We start from the raw sequence: 21,249 nt of genomic DNA on the forward strand, positions 1-21,249 counted from the left end.
GAGTGCGTGGTCTTCGGCTGCGGGATGGCAGAGGAATGAGGAAAATTTAGACGAAGTGTAGTTGAAGCCTCTGATAGGCCAATGCTAGGTAATAAGGTTACTAATAACAGAGGTCCATGCTACTGTCTAGTAGTGAAGATATAAGGGATTTCTATTAATAAAATAAGTAAAATATTATAAATAAGATAAAACTAAGTAGATCTTTAATTAATTAAAATATATTATTATTTTAATTTTTATAAATTATATTATATAGATAATTAAATTTTAATTAACCTCTTTTAATACTTTATATATGTATGTTAGTTTTCGACTTAGTAAGCCTCTGTTTTAAGACTTAAATACTATTTAACTTTGTTGGTCTCGGAGATACTAAGTAACCCTTTGCAATATTCTCTCAAAACCCAACACCGTCTCAAGCAGATCACGAGGCTTGTCCACACTTAGCACAATGACCACACCAACGAAGTTGATCCAGTCGTTGAGCGGCAGGTAAGTAGAATGTCCTCTTTTATGGCCGTTGATCATCGGAATAGCTAACCTGTGCAAAGAGCTCTGGGGTCTGCTACGACAAATGTGCCAGCCGCTTTGGGTCCCATTGTCCCTGATTTGCATGCCCAGCAGCCCAGCAGGGACATAAGGCTGACAGGGAGATACGGTTCCGTCGTCCCCATTAGCCCTGCTCACGCCGATGACCTCTGGGATTCTTTGCAGGTCCCTGATTCGGCGAGCCTCTTCGATTACCTCTTCGACGAGCCGTACAACTCTCTAGATGCGCTCAACAGCGCCATCGCCAAAAAAGCGGCGGCATCTGATACTTGGACCTATGCCATACTTCGAAAATCGTGTTCTGGTCCACCGAAGGCCGTCGGGATGGCCTCGCTCATGAGAATGGATCTCCCAAATCGAGTTATCGAGGTTGGGAGCATCCTGTATTCCCCCACTCTTCAACGCACCCCCTGCGCTACCGAGGCGATGTATCTGCTGGCATCACACGTGTTTGAGACACTGGGATTCCGGAGGTACGAGTGGAAGTGCAATGACCTGAATACTCCATCGCGCCGGGCGGCCGTCCGACTGGGCTTCACGTACGAGGGCACATTCAGGCAGCACATGATTGCCAAGGGCCGCAATCGTGATACCGCGTGGTACTCCATGCTGGATAGGGAGTGGCCAACGACCAAAAGGGGATTCGAGCAGTGGTTGGACCCTTCCAATTTTGATACGGAGGGCAAGCAAAAGAGAAAGCTTGAGGATTGTATGGCCGAAGTGTCAACGAAATCCGATGCCTAGAGGTTCTGAGTAGCGACCGGGAGAGTAGTCGAACCAAGTCTCGCCATAGAATTGAAGTAGTACTGACCTATCTCTGCTGAATGATTGTTGTTGACAATTTGTTCTTTATTATAGTTGAAGCCCGGCCCTTGATGGGATAACTGAGCTGGAAGACTGAATGATTGTTGAACTCTGGCTCTCGGTGCTATGTTAAGGAATCGTTTTGAACCTCAGTCATGTATCATCTTTTGGATGGCTTCGGTTGAAGCTGCTCGCTTGAGGCGAGCCGCTTAAGAGTTTACCCACTGATCCATCGCTTATAATTACTCCCAAGAACTAGGAACCTGCATGCCTTCTTCGTTCCCTGCCTTCGTCCTGAATTAACTATCGACAATTGTGACACGTTTGTCGAACAGGGGTGCTTAATCCATCTCTTCGGACAGCTTCCAATTATTGATGCCACAATCTGGGGAGTAATGAAGGCTGGTGAGGCTTGTTGCTTGGCTGAAAAGAACTTGTCAGTTGCACCCAAGGTCACATGAGCGTGAATCTCCATGAGATAGCCAGCTGCCATGTCATTTCCTCACCTGACCCTGGTTTCTCGTTTGTGCTCTACCAAGAGAGGATTGGTCGGACGGAAGTTGCCTACCGGTCCACCGGGTCGGGATATTGTTCCTTCAACCTGCTTCGGGCCCGACTAATCGTCTCCTGAAGTGCCACATGGACGGCTTGGTGAATCAGCACATGCGAATGCAGATTAGTGGTTCAATGAACGGTGCCCTGAAGGAGAGATTTCCGCTTAGTCACGCCGCAAACAAGCCTGGAACCGGAGCCAGTCCGGTTTTTGACTGGCTTTTTTCAATGACTCGAAGCGCTCTGCCGAGACAAGCCGTCTTTCAATGTCACACGTCATGGGAAGTTGATCCTAAAGTGAACGGGGAAATATCTCTGACAACACCACGGAAAAGGGGTCGATCCTAGTGTCAAACGCCGATTAGGAAATAAACGAGACACCAGAACGTCACGGAGGTTTAAGTAACTCCTCTGAAGCATTATGATAAGTGTACACAAAACATCCTGAAGATCGCCAAAAATAATTACTATAAAGATGATGCCTTAGCGCTCTCTTATGCATTCTATCTCGACTTTATTAACTATCTTGAGAGGGCGGCAAGCTAAGAATGGATGTTTGTACTCGTAATCACCCACCGGAACATACGGGAATGTAACAAGAGCCAGCTCCTATACCTTCTCCCACCTCAAGCAGCTCAGTATTGCTGCCCCTGCGTCAAATTTGGCGTGATTGACGGCCACACCAATGTGGATTGACTGCTCGCCAAGACACTCTTCCTGGACTGGCTCCCCAAATTCCCGAGAAGTGTCGGCCGGTGTGTTGACTTTCCATCCGCGGACGACGAGAAGACAAGCCACTGCAGCGAAGAACATAAAGCCCGTGAATAATTGCGTGCCCAGGTAAGATCCTGTCCCAGATACAATCTGTAAGGCTATTGGCTCACTGAACAGGGAAGGTAGGGCAATGGACAGCTAGACCAAGTTCAGCGCCGTCGGGACCTGTTGCATTCCCGCAACTTCTGCTATAACGGCGCCAATGGTCGCCCAAAAGGTCCCGGCAACAGGCCCACAGGCAACGGAGAAGAAAACAAGAACAGGGTACGTTCTGGCAGGAATCCAGACGGCGAGAGAGAGTAAAGCCGCAAGAAGGGTCATCAGAATTGACATGTTGAGGCGCCCGGTCTGATCACTGAAATAGCCAATGACGGGGCGACCGAGCCCCTGTCCTAGATCAAAGAGGGCGCTGATAAGGCCAGCTTTCGAGGGGTCAAGCCCGATCCAGGTTGCGTAGTTGGACAGGCTGAAAACCAGGATCACGTACGCCAGCATGCTGAACCAGCTGAAGCCAAGCAATAAGAGAAACTCAGGTCGGCGGAGTAGTCGAGTATCAAAGGCTAACTGAGTCGATCCAATCGCGCTACTGTGGTCTTTCACAAGACAGGCGCAGAGAGTGTTGACGACAAAGGCCACTATGCCCAAGACACGAAGCGTCCACGGAACTCCGAGCTTCTGGATCATGGCGCCCGAAGCGACCGGATAGATCAAACTACTAAATCCAGAGCCGCTGGCGGATATGCTTGTGGTTAGAGAGCGGTGTGTGCTGAACCACTGGGGAACAATTGCAGCAGCCGGACTAAACAGCAGTCCCACACCAAGGCTGAACAGAATACCTTGGGTAAGGAATAGGTGGAGGACTTTTGTAGCAAGACTGGCCAGTATTAAGCCTGCGGTGTGTATCACCACGCCGCACAGCATGGTTGGCCTCGCCCCAATCCCTCTCGTCAGAGCAGTTGCAACGGGTGAGACCATCAGAGCGCAGCTGATGCTGAGAGACCCAATGAAGGCATATTCCAGAGGGGTGGCGCCAGCGAAGTACTCGACTGACAGATAATGGGCGAGAAATACCCCATAACTCGAGTTGAGGCCCCATGTGTGGGCATTGATCATGGCAGAGGCGGCTGTGCAAACCCATCCATAGCCACCGTTCGGAAATGTTGGGTCCATGCCGGCCTGGAACTCATTGCATTGACACCGGAATTTCTGCTGCCTCCACGTTGGAGAGGTGTTCCATGATGGCTGTCGCCGTTTGCGTCCAACATTGAGCTCTATTGTAGGGCTGGGCCGATTTGAGAGTCTGTTGTGGCGGTCGGTGGATGGACGTGGTGGTTTGATCTTTTCGACGAGTTGATGATAGAGGCCGATGAGTATCCTGAAGCCTATACTATTGAGTGCTGACCATTTAGTCTCATGGTGCAGTGCTAAATACCCCTTATCAACTAAATTGAGGAGCAGGTCGAGGTTGTAACCGGCCCGGCCCCATGACCGAGAGTGTAACCCGAGCTTCTCTTTTCGAATTTCCCAACTTGGGGACCACGAAAATCTCGGAATGTCACTTATTCAGTAAGGTGTCTCTCTGACCCCAAAGGCCGACGGAAGCCAATGACGCATGCTTTGGAATCAACTCGGCGCAGTGGGGTCTGAGACCAGATGTCCCACCCCCTGACTCTGCCAACAACGCCGAGCCAGATCTATCGACAAGCCCACGCTAGCTTTTCCGGGGGTCACACCGCTTCGGTACCGCTTTGCAAGGGCCTTGTTCAGTGGCATGTTATTATGATGGTCGAGAGCGAGTGTGATCTTCACGGGATAGGTGTTATGTTGTGACTCTCCGCATCTTACCCCCCTATTGTGGCATGTACCATGAGCCCCTGAGCTCACCCCTACTCTCAATCGTAGACTGGAACTCGGTTGTTTGCCTTCGGTCTTCTGGCCCAGTTATCGCATCAAGGGCATGGCTTCAACAATAACAAAGAACACATTATCAACATATCATAGCATCGTCGTTTGCCTTCTTCGACTCGCGACCGTCGGCCCATTGTTCTACAAGTCGTCTGGGCCCAATGAGCTCCTTTTACGGCTGCAATTCTTCAACGAGCTTACAACTCTTTACATATGTTCACAACTGTATTCCTGCTTGTACTTCTTACTTTGAGCATGGATTTACGTAGAAGAACCAAAGTGACACCAATACTCACTTCTACCTCAAGAAGGGAGACCCGGCCTCTTCTGTGTGGTAGGACTTACACCTGTAGAGGCTCGAGTACCGTAACTGTGACTGCCGCTCACCGTCACTTTGTTGGCTCATATAGTGAACAATCATAGATAATGAAGCTAGTTTACTGGTAATAGAAACACCGATCTATAGACAGAAACAAGAAACTGAACTAGACTCTGACATCCGTCACCGACCCAACTCTCCACAACACTCCATGTCAAGAGCCGGGATGGCCGACACTTACTGACTTCTTCTACCGATCAAAGCTTGGAGGAGGTGTTAGGGCTCGCGCAGCACGATTGAAGTGGCTCCTTCTCTGCCTTGTAGGCGTGCCTTGAGACAGTATCTACGCAGATGGCTGAAGGAGGAACCCAAAGAGCAGGGTTCTTCTCAAAGAAGTTGGACGCTCGCATCATGACAGAAACCGGCTCAACTGGCATGACGGGGAAATCCTCGGCGCGTGGGAAATGGGTCAGCCCAAATTGGATGTAGCAGACAATATCGATATTGTCAATTGACTCGTTACGGCTGACCCAGTCCTCAATCGTTTGATTGAACGGATGACCTGTTTCCCCAGTTGATCGACAGACGTAGTCTCCGGCAGGGAAGAGCTCGTAATCTCTGTATGGCACAACCCACAGGCTCTTGTGGGCGAATGCGGCTCGCTTGTGCACAAGGCTTCCTGGCTGTGCCAGAAGGGGCGGGCAGCTGTTGTTGACGATCTTGTACCCTGCAAGCTTGCCTCCTCGCCTACTGTTGGGGTTTATGATGTCCCAAGTTCGACCAGTCTGGTGCGAGTAGTTTGCACCACCCTCCATCGAAGTCCGCAGTGTTGTCTTCTTGCAAAGGAAGCCATTCCCATGGAGATTTCCTGCCGAACCCAGGGGTTGGTCACTCAAGACAGCATCGTTTTGCACAACTGAATTCTTCGTTCCATCGATTTCCGGGTCAACACGAAGGGAGAAGATATGTTGATGATTGTGAGCGTTGATAAATGGAGCAACCTCTGTACCATACGGGGCGGCGGTTTCCAATGGATGAAGACAATAGGTGTTGAGAATTCCAGTAAGCTTCACCTCGAGTTTATAGGTGCCATCCAGGGAAAAGGTATGATAGAAGCCATAGTCATAGTTTCCCGCAGTGATGAAGTGGGAGATGATGAGCTTTCGGTCTCGTGCCGAAATAACACTTCCATCGCGATAATCGGTATGCTTGTAGAGAAGCCCGTTGTCTTCTTCATGGATGCAAATCGCGTTCTTGACTATGGCCGGGTCGCCAGAGGAAACAGCCATGATAGCATCAAGATAATGAATCACCCCCTTGCAGTCGCAGCCGAGTTGAAGAGAGTTGGTCATCAGGCCCATTCCGTACTCACCAACATCAAAGGGGTGCTTCTGGTGATGTGGAGGATCAGGATTGCCATACGGGACAACCATTTCAACCAAGCTGATACGGTTGAACAAGCTTCGTTGGCGGTTCTCGTAGGGGTCGTGAACAGAAACGTCGGAGAGCACAATGCCCTCACGATAGTTGAAGCCGATGTGCATCTTGAGGCCGGCCCAGGCAATTTCGTTTCCACGCATCTGGAATGAGACCCCCTGGGGCTGCGTGATATCGACGGGCTTGAGTTTGGCATGCTGATAGCCATCTGCGATAAACTCCGGGAGGAAATTGTGTTCCGTCAGCTCGGGCTTTGTGCGTTCACCGCCGTTCACTCGGCGAATATCAACCGCAAGGACCTCCTCAGTCTCAAGATCGATAACTACTGAAAAGTCGAGGGGATGGGCGAACTGGTTGTCCATAGCTGACTTGCGATAGAAGACCAGGCCTCGCTGGATGCGCCGGTCTTTTCCCCAGCGTTCATCGACATCGATGGCCCAGGCTTCGATAAAAATTTTGTTCATGTCGGTGATGCCGATCTCGCGACACGCTTCAACAACGAGGGGATCCTGGCGGGCAATTCGCTCGCACACATCCATATCTTCAATGTTCATGATCGGGCCGGCTCCTAGACGAAGCTGATGAGATTCGACATTGCCGTTGGTAAGGTTGACAGTGACCTCGGCAACTTTACCGGTCACTTTCTCGATGATGATGGCAAAGGCCTGGCGACAAGGTCGTGGGCCATTTCTGGAACGGAACGCGGCGTACTCGGTCTTCTTCGGTTCCCGGAGAGTAATGCAGTTGAACTTGAAATCGTTGAAGGTGGAGTTTTCACGGATGAGCCGTGCTGCGAGACGGATCTCTTCAACCGATAGCTGATCTAAACGTTTTCATCCGTTAGATACCCTCATTCCATGCTCCACTAGCATCAAAGGACACCTACCGAGGGGATGGGGCTGGCCCAAATCTCGAGAAGGGCAGGGTCCAGGATCCCTGGCTTCTTCCCGCAAAATGGTGTAGCCAGGAACGGAGGAGGTATCTTCAATCATGGTACGGACTGGTGAAGTGTAGAAATATGCTCGACAGTTTGAGAGGCAGAAGAGGTGAGACAACAGGTAGCTGGTAGTCCTCAGAGGGTGATCTGAAGGCGGTGGTAGGCTCTGGCTTCTGCTTTAATGAGAGGCGATATGAACCTCTCTTTATAGCCGTTACAAGTACTATCAAAACCATCTTCGAGTACTCAATCCCATTTTCACTCCACTTACAGTTATTCATGATTGTTGGTGCAAGTCAACTTGCTCTTTCAGGTGTTCTTGGCGAGCTAACCGTTCTGGGGCAAAGAACTGCACATTTCTGATCTCCCACACGCAGGGCGCGGTCTGGAGGCCCAGAATTTGTCAAATGGGCGAAGGTTACGAGAAAGCTGCAGGAAGACAAGAAAATGATTCCTCATCACATTGCATGAGGCCTGTGGACTGGTTGGAAGCTGATCGGTGTTGATCTTCTTCCCGACCCCAGGCGTTAAGACTCGGGTAGGGAACGGCGGTATGGGATGCAGCAAGGGTCATAACCAGAAAGGAAGAACACGGAATTCATGCGAAAGCGGGTTTCTATGAACTACCCATCTTATGTACCAAGCCACATGTCTTGGGTCACTGTGTAAGCATTGGGATATAATGCTATGATGTGTTGATAAAGTGTTTTCTGATATAGTTGAAGCCCGGCCCTTGATGGGATAATTGAGCCAAAAGACCCTTGAAACATTAGACTCGTTTTTTTTTTAGCATTTTAAGTGATTCAAAGCTTGCAGCTCATCAGACTTTAATCGTTTGTCCCATTCCAAACCGTGTCTTAAGCACACTCCCTACACGATGGTGTAATAGTTTGTCGCCCAGCCACTCTCAGACTGGGAGTGAACAACCACTCTGAACTCCAGGTTCCCTTTTCCCTGGTCCTCATCTTCACTGCTCATCTCGAGTTCGGCTTCCAAGATGTCGTTCTGGCCCGTTGGAAACGACTCCTCCTGCTCCTTGACACGCGCCGCGATAACGTTCCAATGCTCGGCACGAGTCCTCCGCTGAAGAATTTCACCATCCAGAAACATCATGAGCTTCCTGGCCTGTCGAACGTTCCAGATGCCCTCACGCTGGTCATTCTTATCATAACCTTGTAGCCAGTTGATGATCCACCGACGAAGTTGGGGATCAGTAGTCCACCAGTATGCACCGACGACTGCGGGCATCATTCCATGGCCAAAGGCCTCGGTGACAGCGCAGCTATTGGGAGACAGGCCCGCGGCAATTCGGCATATATATAAAGCCATGGAGTTTGCATTGGAAGGGGGTATCTTGGTGCCATTCTCCAGGTACCGGGTGCGAGCTCGCATACGAGTGCAGATGAAGTGGGCGTAATTCACGGCGGCGGCGGTAGAATCGACAGCATTGGGAAATATCAACGGATGGACTTGAAGCGGATCTGGATCTCCGGCTTGTGCAGGGAACGAGACTGGGTCGTCAACACCTGTGTCGACAGGCATTTCCAACGGCGATAGGCACCGCTGCCACTCAGTGAGTCTGGCATCTAGTGTCTCCAGCTTTCCCGTCCACTTGGCGAACATGGATGGTGTGCATCGAAACTTCAGCTCAAGTTGACCGACTTCCCTGATGAAGCCTAGAAGTCGATCACGAGCTGACATTGAGCCCTGGATCATGGTTGAAAGCTCATGTGCGACACCGGGATTCATATCTTTGATCCCCGTCACAGCTAACTCCTCATTCTGCAACTCGACGAGCAGGGCCATTCTTGCAAACACTTGGGCGAGGATCCGGCCTCTGGGGACTTCTCTGATTCTTTTATGCCAAGCACTGAAGACCCGGCTTGTGGCGCGCAAGTGTGCCCTCCACAGCGTGAGGTTTCCTCGCCCAAGTTCAAAATTGGCTAGCAATAGTCGACACAGGAACCAATCGAGCAGCTCTTGCAGAGGGAGACTACTAAACGCTTCCGGCGTGTTTTGTGGGTGTTTCATTCTCAAGGACCTCAGTGAGTTGGCGTAATGACGGAGAGCATGTTTCTTTTGTGTTGCCAACGCCGGGGTGATCAGTCCCGGGGATGTCTCAATCGACAAGGTCAGGGCTGAGACGGCAAGCACAGCACTCCAAACGTGCGGAGCAGCCGAGTAGTCTCCGTTGAAGATATCTTTAAGGGGTAAGACTGCTGATAGTCCACGGATTTGGTTGTCGAACAGGCGTTGACAATACTCGGAATCTTGCGAGAAAAGAAAGCAGTCATAGGGTAAGCTTGGGCCGAGAGATAATGAATCGGGGATTGAAGTCTGTAGCAGCGAGGTTTGTACCAGCGCACATGCATCCTCAGGTTCCAGAGCTCCAATGCCTCCGAAAGCACCTTGAAATGCCTGTTGGGGCGACGATGGTAACTGTGGCATGATACACAGTTGATTTCCTGTATCTTGTGGCCATGGATCCCCGAGCAGATCCCAGGTTTCGAACAAGAAATCTTCACCTACAGGCGTGTCGATGGTCAAGGCTGGTACGGGCGCCAGGTCAGGCTGAGGTAAATTCTCAACAATGTCCAGGTCCGCCAGCGGTCCAATCGACTGACAAGGACTTCTTGGTATCTCTTGCGGTATTGGTGATCTCGTAAGAGAGCCTGACGCTGAGCCTTTGCGTACTCGTCTTGACTCAGGTTTTTGGACTTTTTCAATGACCATCATGGTCTGGTCACGGAAGGAGATGCCTCTAGCATACCCCCCACAGGTTCGATTTGCCTTGGTACACTGAATTGGCACTATTAGCAGGGTCGGGGAGAGGTCAGGTATGACCAACATTGTCACACTCCGGCTGTGCCTTGTCGCACCTCAAGTGCCTCTCACGGCAAGTGATGCATCCGAGGCGATCACGGGATGTAACATTCCTCTTGCGGGCTTTGCGGGCTGTTGAAGGATGTGGTGATGCTTGGAGCTCAAGATTTGACATGGTGGTGATGTTGGAGGTGAATAAGGTGAAGGAGTGAGTTCATGGCAGATAACAAATGAGGAGAGAAAACGCGGAGATGATTAGTTAGCCGGTCGAGATAAGGGACACAAGGAGCCGAAAGAGGAGATTTCAGTGACCTTATCCCTGTCGAGTCAAGGTTGTCAAGGGTTGGGCTTATCGCTGCCGTTGTGGGTCATGGACTCTTTGGTCTTGCAAGTCGATTACATGGGTCTGGACTGTGAGACTACCTTATCTCCGCAACTGACATCGAGACTCGATTAGATAAGATAGTCATACGATGAAGCCGTGATGCCCGTCGAGAAACACAGAACCCTTCAGTAAACAACCCCTAAGCATCTCGGCGCTGCTGCTGATCCATGCTCTGCCAAAGCTTCCAAAACTGGCCCTGTCTCGACTCAAGTAAACGCCTGGGGACCCCACGTTCGATGATTCTACCCTGGTCCAACACGTACACCTCATCAAAGTCCACAATCGTCGCCAATCTGTGTGCTATTGCCATCACCACCTTGTCCGAGAACCTCTCTGTCAAGAGCTTCTGCATCCGACTCTCGCTTTCCGCGTCCAGACTTGCTGTTGCTTCGTCGATGATGACGATCCGGGCTGATGTTGCTAGCGCCCTTGCGATTGCTATGAGCTGTCGCTCTCCTTGAGAGAGGTTGACCCCGTCGCGTTCAATCTGCCGGTCGAGAGACCACTTGGCCACGCTGTCAGTGTCTCCCATGACATCAGATAAGATCTGTCGCAGGTTCTTGTCGGGTACAGTGCCGGTAAAGTCCAGGTTGAACCTGAGCGGACCAGTAAACAGCATCGGGTTCTGAGGGATGAAGCATATGCCGCGCCGCAGCTCTTCCACCCCTACCGAGTCGATACTCACCCCGTCAATCAGGACTCGACCATCAATTCTACTGGTCAACCCCAAGATGGTCGCTGCCAAGGAGCTCTTTCCACTGCCAGAGCGCCCAACAATGGCCACTCGCTGTCCTGGTTGTACCTGGACGTCAATGTCGGCCAAGACAGCCTTTTCTGGCGAGTAACCAGCAGTCAGGTTGACTATCTCGAGCTCACCTCTGGTGGGCCACTCCAGGTCTTTCAGACCTTCATCTCCCTCGGGCTCGTTTTTGGGCTCTTGGGGAATCGCGTGAGTGTACTCCTCGATCCTCTGGAAGCAGTTCATCTCGATCTCCAACACACTCGACAGGTAGACGAGATCTTTGCCTGTTAGTCGCGGTCCACACTGAAACGATGCTGTATACTTACATAGTAATGCCGTGCACAATGCTGAAGCGCTCGTCATGCTGAACCCGACCACCGCTGGATTCGCATTTGGAGAAGTGATCGCGAGTATAGCGGTAGACACCTGGATCAACCCAGCAAACACATCCATACGAACGGCCAGCCATCTTTGCGTACCGCTTACCGTTTCCCAACCGCGCAGGTACTTTTCCAGTGATTCCAAGAACAAGTGTCGGAACATGGTCTCCCGGTTGTAAGCTCGGATGATCTCACCACCAGACACAGCGTCGGTGAGCTCGGACAAGACGGGAGACAGAGAAGCGGCGTACAACCTCTTTGCGGCAGTAGAGCCGTACAGGTACACGCGTCCAGTGAACCAAGCCATACAGAGGAAAATGAGAGCAGGAAGCAGGAAGAGTGGTAGCATGGAGGATACGGCTGCTAACCGGAAGCCTATGGAAAGGGAGTTTTCGACGACTTGCTTGAGCAGCTCATTGACAGTGTTGTCTAGTGAAAACACATCTGAGGAAAAGCGATTGAGTATTTGACCGGCTGGTGTTGACGTGATCCATGGAAAAGTGGCTCCAAACACCGAGACAAGCATCCGATAATGCAGCTTGCGACTGGCTCTGATGGCGCCTCTGTAGAAGAGCAATGTTGAGACACAAGCCAGTGCGAGTTGTGAAAGGCCCATCAATGAGTACACAGACGCAAATAACAACGAGGTCGTGTCTGCCTTACGCTCTTGATCGAAGCTGTAACTGGCAGACCATTTCGTCAACCAGAGCGAAGACAGGGTATCAGCAGCCTGACCTGACAGGATCAAAACACACAACAAGGCCAAGAACGTGGGAGACCCAAACATGCCTAGGTATTTGAAGATCGTGGACTTGCCGATGAGGCCATCCAGGACCTTCTCGGACTGAGCACGCGATGAATCTTCTCCTGTTGGTGGTCTGGACAGTCTTGTCTCGCGTGTGACTTGAGTCTCCGAGTCTGGCTCTTGGAAGAGCTCAACTTCCCTGACTTTTGATATCTCGACGGCTCCAGGTTTGAGGGCGGTCGTGTCCCTTTGCTGAACAGATATCCGGGCCTCTCCGTCGACCAGTTCCACAACCTGGTCAGCCTGACGACATATCTCTGCCTTGTCCGAGACGAGAATCGTTGTCCTGCCCCTCATCAAAGGCCCAAAGATGCACTCGTCGATGATGTGACTGGAAGTTGTTGCATCCAGAGCTGAAAGCACGTCATCAAGAACGACAATGTCTGTATTGGCGTATACAGCTCTGGCGAGAGCAACACGAGCCTTCTGACCGCCGGATAGTGAGGATCCGGCCTCTCCAGTTGGGGTCAGATCGCCATTCGGGAGAAGGCGGAAATCGACATGCAATGCCACCGCTCGCGTGACCTCATGGTATCTCTTTGAGACGAATGGTCCACCAAAAAGGATGTTGTCTCGGATCGTGCTGTTACGAAGCCATGGAGCCTGGCTCGCGTACGATATCGTCTCCGACCCGTCGGAACGAAGGGACGCTTCGCCAGAGATTACTGGTGCTTCTCCAAGAAGGGCTTTGATGAGTGTGGATTTGCCGGATCTTGCCAAGAGTCAGCATTTGTTGTGAAATTGAAGAAGTCTAAACTTACCCAGTTTTCCCTGTAATAACAGTCAAGCCACCTAGAGGAACCTGGAAAGAGAGACCCCGCAGGACTATTCGACGTGAATTATCAGGTAGCCCGACAGCGATGGATGCGTTCCTCGCTCCAAGGCCGTTGGCTCCATCACCCCTACTTTCGTCGCTGTAAGGGGTCGTGAAGGTTGTGTCATCCTGTTCCAGGAGACTGTCGACATCTTGATCCAAGAACTGGACCACCCGGTCAACGGAAACCATGGCCTGCGCGTGTGTGCTGACACCAATGACAGCGAGAGACATCATACCCTTCAACGTGTTGAAGACTGACACGACTGTAAACACAACAGCGGGGCTGAGGCGGTGTCCAGCAATGAGAGTGTGGATACACAGCGACAAGATCAGCGGAATGAGTACAAGTGCGGAGGAGAGAGTCTCGGAGGCCGTGGCTATCACAAGCTTCTTCCAAATGGCCCGAAGCTCTGACTTTCGCTTCTCGCCGATCCACAAAGTAAAAGCCAACGATTGGCCAAGCATTTTGATCGTCTGCAGTCCATCGATGACTTCGCTGACACGACGGACTCTTGCCTCAATTGCCTCCATGACACGCGACTGGGCGCGGCCCTGGTATCGGTTCACATACCAAGAAATAGGAATGCGGGTGACGACAATCAGGGCCAATCCAGGGAGACTTGACCAACCAAGTGTCTGATACAGTATCACACTGGCAACAGCAACCTCGACGGGAACCATGAAACCAGCCATGATGGTGTATCTCAGGATCGAGATCTTGTCGATGTCTGCGGCGACGTGGTTTGTCACCTGCCCTACGTCGATGCGACTACCGTCCCTTTGGTTGAGGATCTTCTTGTGGATAACACAGATGACCATTCCCTTCAGTCGGCAGATTGTGTCAGTTGAGAAGAACTCGAAAGTCTGCATGAATAAGCCACGAATGATGGGAGAGGCACCAAACAGAAAGGCAGAGAACCACGGTCGAAAGGATCCATCAGGTGCATTACCCTCAAGACTTGTCAGGAGACTTCGAAGCCCAATGGCTCCCAGAAGCTCGGAGAAGCCGCAAAACACCATGAGCGTGGCCATAATCAGAAGTCGATCCTTGAAAGTATACCACAAGGCCTGCCTGGTAGAGTCTGATTTGCGTCGCGCCTCAACAAACTTGGTCGACAGCAAGAGGGGGTCAGCAGTAACGGTCAACTCAGGAAGATGGTCTGCATCAAGTTGACCCCCTTTCTTGTAGGCCGAGGCGACGAAAGGTGTGACCCATCCGTAGGACCACCATCGGACAATGGGCGAGCATGCCAGTGAAGGGTGTAGAGATGAGCCCTCATCGGGAAGTATGCTGTGTGCTGGCGTAAAGACTGGAAGGATAACTGATGCAAGCAAGGTTGAGCCAAGGTTACAGAGGAGAAGCGTGTCCAATACAGGGCGTCTTCCAGCTGAAGGGATAATGACGAGTGGATAGACGATGGTTGGGACGGTATTGACCAAGAAGAGGGCAAAGGAAAGACTGTTGGCCAGCACATGTAGAGGTCGCCTATATATGGGAGAAGCAAAGTATGTCAGTCGAGCCAAGAGCACGACACTCTGATTATCATGTGTTAGCTAGGTCACTAGTAGCCTAACAAAGTCGGGACTCACCCATGCGGCGGTGCAGGAGGCACCCTCGAGGCGCTGAGATGATGTAGATGCACTCAAGGCTTCCCAAAAATGAGAACCAATAGCAAATACTATAGCAAAGAGGCTGAGTGTGTTGAAAAAGACATGGCTTGACGTGTAAGTAGCCAGCTTGTGTGACTGTTGACGGCTACGGGCAAGTTGAGCCCAGAACAACGCCAGGAGAGTAAGGGTGCTTCCCAGAGTCAGCGAGGCCCTCAGTACTGCCTCTAAAGGCATTGCGATGTTTGAATCGGCCATTAAAACATGAGCATGATGATACCAGAGCTACCAACTGAAGGTATCGGTGAAGGTGAAGAATGGGGAGTGGTGTTGATGTAATCTACCGTAGCCAGTTGATCGATTCACTAATGGTACTTGAACCGACAGGATCCGAACCTCCGAGTTTATCATTATCTAGTATCTAATCGAGTAACTAAGTGCGATGAATACAAACGGAGCCCTATAGCCACAAGTGGAAGGCCTGATCCCCCTGCGGCCGCTCGTACAGAATTGCCGGTTTTGGAAGTCTTTACGAGTGGGCCAGTCGAGCCAGGGTGGGTTAGAAGCCGGCCGTCTGATCCCGGCTGACCCTGACGCGTTTATTCCCGATACCCCCGGCCAGAGAGCAGACTGATAAGCGTCTTCAGCACCCTTTGATCACTCGCAGTGACAGCTGAGGCAGTCGAAACGTACGTTTCAAGATATTGCAACTTGTATTCATCATGGCTCTTCGTGCAATCACGACCTTGGCGCTTGCTCTGGCCGCTATGGTCTCACCAGCCTCTGCAACGCCAATCGAACAGAAACCTTTGGGGGGTGAGCCGACCGAATGGCAGTCTTTTGGCTTGAAGCATTATCCCGGGTATTCAGTGCGTATTCGGGAGCAGTCTTCCAGCCTTTGTGACACTGAGTCGAAGCAATACACCGGATGGCTGGAGGCCAAAGGGAAACACCTCTTCTTTTGTAAGTCTCGAGCAGTGCATATCCACTCTAGTTTCCTGACAATATGGCGCAGGGTATGTTGAGAGTCTTTCCGACCCTCAGAATGACCCTCTCAATCTATGGATGACGGGCGGCCCGGGATGCAGTGGGCTTATTGGTATGTGGCTCATGATCGCTTTTACCATCTTCCTCGACACTAACATACACAGGCATGATGATGGAGCTTGGCCCTTGCTTGATCAACGAAGACGGATCCGGGACAAGGCGAAACCCTTTCTCTTGGACCGCCAATGCATCCATGATCTTCATCGACCAGCCAGCTGGAACCGGCTTCTCTTATGTCGACGAGGGTGTTGAAATGCCCTCAGACTCCTTCACTGCCGCTGAGGATGTTCACATCTTCCTTCAAATCTTCTACAGTGCTTTCCCGCACCTGAGCTCGCTGCCTTTCCACATCTCGGGTGAGAGCTATGGCGGGCATTACGTCCCAACTGTTGCCGCAGAGATTGTGCGTTACAACAAACTCGACCCTGGCTTGAGGGCTGGACTCGAAATCCCCTTGAAGAGCGTTATGATCGGGGATGGATTCGTTTCGCCGTTGGATACCACGTACGGATATTACGACACCCTCTGCACGACTAAGCCAGGCGTTGACACACCTGTATTCAACGAAACACGATGCACACAAATCCGTGAAGCGCTTCCTCGATGTGTCTCTCTCCACGAATCCTGTTACCAAAACCCTGATCCAATTCTCTGTCACGCCGCGGACTCTTTCTGCAGCGGTCAGATCCGAGCCTTGTTTGACAGCGAGACAGGAGAAGGAGGCCGTGATCCATTCGATATCACGCGGACTTGCGAAGTAGACCAACTCTGTTACACTGGGGTCCTCAAAATTCAAGACTATGTGAACGAGCCCTCAATTCGCAACGTTCTCGGCGTCCCCAAGCAAGTTGGCAACTTTACTGTCCTTAACGAGGAGATCCAGGACCTCTTTGGCCAGGGAAATGACCTCTACGTCAACACAGCTCGAGAAATCCTCTTCCTGCTCGAAAACGAGGTCGACGTGCTCATCTACAACGGCAACTTGGATTTGGCATGCAACACGGCCGGGAACCTGCGCTGGACTGAGCGAGTGGCTTGGGCCGGCCAAGCCGACTTTGTGTCGCAGGATATGCGGGCTTGGCACGCGCCAAAGGATGGGAAGACGATTGAGGCGGGGACAATGAAGGAGGTTGCCGTTAAGGCTAACTCGAAGAGTAAGAAGCCTTCTCGGTTCAGTTTTGTTACTGTAGATAGGGCTGGACATATGGTTCCTTTGGATCAGCCTGAGATTTCTCTGCATCTTATCAACACTTGGTTGATTGGCGGAGAGTTGTAGGTCCAGAAGTCTTGTCTCAAGTACGTTTATATATATCTAGATATAAGAACGAATGAGACTTGTTGTGATAATGGGTTTCTTCTAAGCATCAACATGAGGTCACATATAACAGGCAGCAGGGGTCTCATTTTAACTAGCGGTACTTTGACACTCAGGAATGATTATTCTCACTCTGTCCTTACGGCGAAATCAGCATGTTCGGATCAGTATGATAACAAGACTAGATATCGATCGCATTACCCAAAACGGAAGATTTAAACGGTTCGCAGTCCTTAAGTCACGACTCCCAAAGTTACTTTGTATAAGCCATCCAGATCTACACATGAAGTTCAGTTAGCACTACATCCCTTCTGCTAAACACTGTCGTTTACCTTCTCCCTAAGCACAATATGGGCTCTCTCCCAACGCCGTCGCCCGAAACGGTAGCCACTGACAAGCCCACGATTGTCTATCTCGGAAGTCTTCTACCTGCTGCAGCCAAAGTCGCAGCCTCCTTGGCATCTCGCTTCAACATTATTCCCTACACGCCTTCCTCTCAGGAGGATTTCTACAAAGATCTCGAATCTCCAACATCCCCCCTCGCCCATGCATCCGCTATTCTTCGACTTGGAGGTGAAAGCACAACTAGTCTTCCCAACGGTTGGACAATTGGGGTGGGACGTTGGACACCAACCTTGCCCAAGAGTTTGACTCTTCTCATCAACTTGGGTCATGGACTAGAGTCAGAAGACATCGCCGGGAACGCTGCTCGTGGCATCACTGTGCGCAGCACGGCGGGGGGTACTGATGCTACCGCAACAGTAGCATTGTACCTCGTTATCTCAGCATTTCGCTTGCTTGGTGTGGCAGAGAAGGCAGCTCGAACTGGCGATCCAAAAGCCTTTGTTGGAGCCATGACTAGGGCTTCCAAGAATAGCCTCGAGCCATCTGGGAAGAGTGTGGGGATCATTGGGTACGGCCGCATAGGTAAACGCATTGGACAGCTCCTCCACGCTCTTGGAATGCAGGTCAACTATTTCAGTCGAAGCCAACAAGACCACAAGGTTGAGACGAACAAAATTGGTGTTGCGTGGAGTAACCTCGATGAGATGGTGTCTGCAGTCGATTGCGTTGTGCTTTCGTGTCCATATTCGCGCGAGACACACCATATCCTCGACAAGGATAGGATCAAGCTCATGAAGACAGGTGTCAGAGTCGTCAATGTTGCTAGGGGAAAATGCATCGATGAAGAAGCGTTGATATGGGGCATCGAGAACGGAGTTATTGGTGGTGCCGGTCTGGATGTCTATGAGTTTGAGTAAGTGACTTTCACATCACATACTAACAAGCCCAAGAGCTGACTATCTACTTAGGCCTCGCATCAGCCAAAAGCTGCTGGACCAAGACTGTGTTGCGCTACTTCCTCATGTTGCCGGGTTGTCAGTTGACTCAGCAGAGGTATAGCTTCAAACCCCGATCTGAACTGTACTAGGACTAATTATTGCTTGACAGAACCATATGAAGCACGCGCTTGAACAAGCGGCGGAGTTCTTAACGGAGAGGGCAAAGCGTCGTTAACTCGATTTTTTTCAGGTTTTATAGGTGTATTTAGAGTACAAGAACTTAATGGTCGTGCAAGTTAGTAAATGATCGAAAGGGTTAATGATCTTTTCAAGGTCGGGATCTAAGTGAGAAGTAAAATACGGAATATGGATCAGCTATCACTTAAATAGTCATATGTAAGGCTTCCTTTGGAACAGATAAAGTTATACAAATTTATTCAGAAATCGGGTATCGCAAGCCTCATCCCTCAACAGAGAGACTGAACTTATTTCCAGCCTCATCATTTGAAATGTTACAATAGATTCCACCAAGCGACCTCACACAGACTTGCCTTGCACTCGGCCCCAGGCATGTGGCTCATTCCCGTACATGATATCTTTAAGCCAGTTCCTCAACATCAACGTGTAAGGCGCCACAAGATCACCATCTTCAGTCTTGTGGCCGATATTAATGTCGGTGTCCTTGTATCTAATCATACCAACTGGAGCCACAAAGAACTAGTTCAGAATGTCAGCGCGGATCAGACGAGTAAAGGGAGGCAAAACTTACAGCAGTACCAGTCACGAACGCTTCCAACAGTCTGCCCTCGTTGGAAGCCTGTACCATCTCTGCCATTGTCAAGGGTCGCTCTACTGCGACCAAAGACTGGATGTCTTTTGAAGGCTTCTCATGTCTCTCCCTAGTAAGCTCAAGAACGCTTCGACGGGTTACGCCATCAAGGATAATATCACCCAGCGGTGCCGTGATGAGCTCCGGCAGCCCCGTTTCCTTGTTGCGAATAATAACAAAGAAGTTACTTGCACCGGCCTCGGTGACATTATCGTCGGGCCCGAATAGCCATAAAACCTGGATGAATCCTTGTGCGCTGGCCTCTTCCTGTGCGACTAGAGATGGGGCGTAGTTGGCACCAAGCTGGAAAAGCAAGTTAGACACATTCACATTTCAAAACCCCAGAGACAAGGGGTCTCACCTTGGCGTTTCCGAATCCACCAGGCCAGGCTCTGACCTGTCCCGAAGAGCAAAGTAGCTTGAGACCAGGCCCAGCCTGCCCAAATTGTGGGAATAGAACTGCGACGAGAAACAAAGTGGCCTCAGCGGGGCGGCTTACCCCTAGAGCAGCACTGGTTCCAATGATTGCAGGGCGAAGGTAGAGGAACGTTCCCGGTTCAGGAAGCCATCGTTCTCCGTCAACGCGGACAAAGGCCTCGATGAGCTTGAGAAGTTCATCGGGATCAAAGTCGGGAAGACCACCGCGTAGGGAGGATAGCCGAAGCCGGGCGCAATTAAGATCAGGCCTGAATAAGCGGAGCTTCATATCAGATCCACGATACAGCTTCAGCCCTTCCTGCCAACCACGTTAGATATGAGCCCGCATATGTTGCCATAGGCCGTAGATTCCGCATTGAGGCCGCCATGACTTGTCAAGACTTACAAAGCACTCGGTCCCGTAATGCAGAACACTACTCGTCGGGGCCATGGAAAAGTTCCCATACGGCTTGATGGTGGGTGCTGCCCATCCAGCATCTTTTGTCCAGTTCACAACCAGCATGTGGCTAGTGGTGCACTTCTGGGATCGTCGAACCGGGTCATCACCCGCTGGGACTGGAGCTTCATCAGCCGAAGCGACGAGGGTCGTCTGGAGTAGCTTCGAGTTCAAGGGTGCTGGGCCAACACCATTGGTGCCATTTGACTTTGGTCCTGCTGTCATGTTGGAGGGCTGAAAGTGAATGGCTGCTTGGCGAGATTGAACGGCATTCCACAAGACAATCAAACTGCGACCATGAGCTTATCATTCAACTGCCAGCTAAGATATGAGCCTTGAAAGACCGCCATATGATCAGAACGGTATGTTCAAGATGGTCGCGTCCCGTGTTTCCGAATGCGGTAATTGTGAACGGGGGGATGTCCGGGGATATGGGTATCAAGAAGTGCAGTCCGGATAAACGGACTTGAAGACTATCAGATACCAACGATAACCATTGACTCTCTCATAGGATTAGTAGTGACGCTCTCATTGTCAGGTGTTCAGCCAATGTCATGGGATGAAGAAGTCATAGTCGAAATAGGTAATCCAGTGACGAGCATGGTCGGTATGCGGTACCACAAGAATCAGATGACGATAACCAATACTGGGAGAACTATAATACACTAATATGTTCTTATAAAATTTGATAACATATCACAAGATTAATGAGACCACGCAGTTTGCCACTTTCAAGTTAAATGCTTAAGCAACTGATTCACCTTGAACATGGGCATGGACAAATCCTGAGGTTGCAAAGCTACAAGCAAATCTGAGTCTTAGAATGGGTAACAATAAGAACATAACGATGCTATAGAAGAAACTATTAGACTATTTAATCTATTTGTTATAATTCTTGCTATAAATTGTGGATTTTACATCTAGTGCTCGTCACAACCGTCGCGTAGCTTTGACGTGTGGCTACCTACCCTACAACGCCGCAGAGACCAGGTTTGACACGGCGAGATAACAGTAAACCATTCGCTGAGCTTGTGACTTGTGTGAATATCGCCACCTTGTTGCAC

At 50.7% G+C, this 21,249-nt stretch overlaps 7 protein-coding genes across 7 annotated transcripts; 2 read left to right on the forward strand and 5 right to left on the reverse strand.

Moving 5' to 3' along the window:
• Positions 1-397: 397 nt before the first annotated feature.
• On the forward strand, positions 398-1,293 carry NCS57_00931800 (N-acetyltransferase domain-containing protein; the record flags this gene model as incomplete). Its single annotated transcript, XM_053059096.1, has 2 exons — positions 398-492; positions 552-1,293. The coding sequence occupies exons 1-2, from the start codon at positions 452-454 to the stop codon at positions 1,291-1,293; spliced, it is 783 nt and encodes a 260-aa protein (XP_052911167.1). The 5' UTR covers positions 398-451.
• A 1,524-nt stretch (positions 1,294-2,817) lies between these two features.
• NCS57_00931900 (MFS domain-containing protein) lies at positions 2,818-3,849 on the reverse strand (the record flags this gene model as incomplete). The annotated part of the gene is made up of 1 exon (XM_053059097.1): positions 2,818-3,849. The coding sequence occupies one exon, from the start codon at positions 3,847-3,849 to the stop codon at positions 2,818-2,820; it is 1,032 nt and encodes a 343-aa protein (XP_052911168.1).
• A 1,311-nt stretch (positions 3,850-5,160) lies between these two features.
• NCS57_00932000 (Amine oxidase) lies at positions 5,161-7,332 on the reverse strand (the record flags this gene model as incomplete). The annotated part of the gene is made up of 2 exons (XM_053059098.1): positions 5,161-7,163; positions 7,227-7,332. The coding sequence occupies 2 exons, from the start codon at positions 7,330-7,332 to the stop codon at positions 5,161-5,163; spliced, it is 2,109 nt and encodes a 702-aa protein (XP_052911169.1).
• An 815-nt stretch (positions 7,333-8,147) lies between these two features.
• Positions 8,148-10,275, reverse strand: NCS57_00932100 (uncharacterized protein; the record flags this gene model as incomplete). The annotated part of the gene is made up of 3 exons (XM_053059099.1): positions 8,148-9,478; positions 9,644-10,076; positions 10,126-10,275. The coding sequence occupies 3 exons, from the start codon at positions 10,273-10,275 to the stop codon at positions 8,148-8,150; spliced, it is 1,914 nt and encodes a 637-aa protein (XP_052911170.1).
• A 349-nt stretch (positions 10,276-10,624) lies between these two features.
• NCS57_00932200 (uncharacterized protein) lies at positions 10,625-15,074 on the reverse strand (the record flags this gene model as incomplete). Its single annotated transcript, XM_053059100.1, has 4 exons — positions 10,625-11,505; positions 11,554-13,124; positions 13,174-14,765; positions 14,820-15,074. 4 exons carry the CDS (start codon positions 15,072-15,074, stop codon positions 10,625-10,627), a joined length of 4,299 nt encoding a protein of 1,432 aa, XP_052911171.1.
• Positions 15,075-15,559: 485 nt separating this feature from the next.
• Positions 15,560-17,160, forward strand: NCS57_00932300 (Carboxypeptidase; the record flags this gene model as incomplete). The annotated part of the gene is made up of 3 exons (XM_053059101.1): positions 15,560-15,800; positions 15,853-15,936; positions 15,989-17,160. The coding sequence occupies 3 exons, from the start codon at positions 15,560-15,562 to the stop codon at positions 17,158-17,160; spliced, it is 1,497 nt and encodes a 498-aa protein (XP_052911172.1).
• A 1,859-nt stretch (positions 17,161-19,019) lies between these two features.
• NCS57_00932400 (Branched-chain-amino-acid aminotransferase) lies at positions 19,020-20,473 on the reverse strand (the record flags this gene model as incomplete). The annotated part of the gene is made up of 4 exons (XM_053059102.1): positions 19,020-19,199; positions 19,252-19,614; positions 19,673-20,047; positions 20,135-20,473. 4 exons carry the CDS (start codon positions 20,471-20,473, stop codon positions 19,020-19,022), a joined length of 1,257 nt encoding a protein of 418 aa, XP_052911173.1.
• Positions 20,474-21,249: the final 776 nt, after the last annotated feature.

Source organism: Fusarium keratoplasticum, chromosome 7 (genome assembly GCF_025433545.1).
Source record: "Fusarium keratoplasticum isolate Fu6.1 chromosome 7, whole genome shotgun sequence".
Taxonomy (NCBI): Eukaryota; Fungi; Ascomycota; class Sordariomycetes; order Hypocreales; family Nectriaceae; genus Fusarium; species Fusarium keratoplasticum.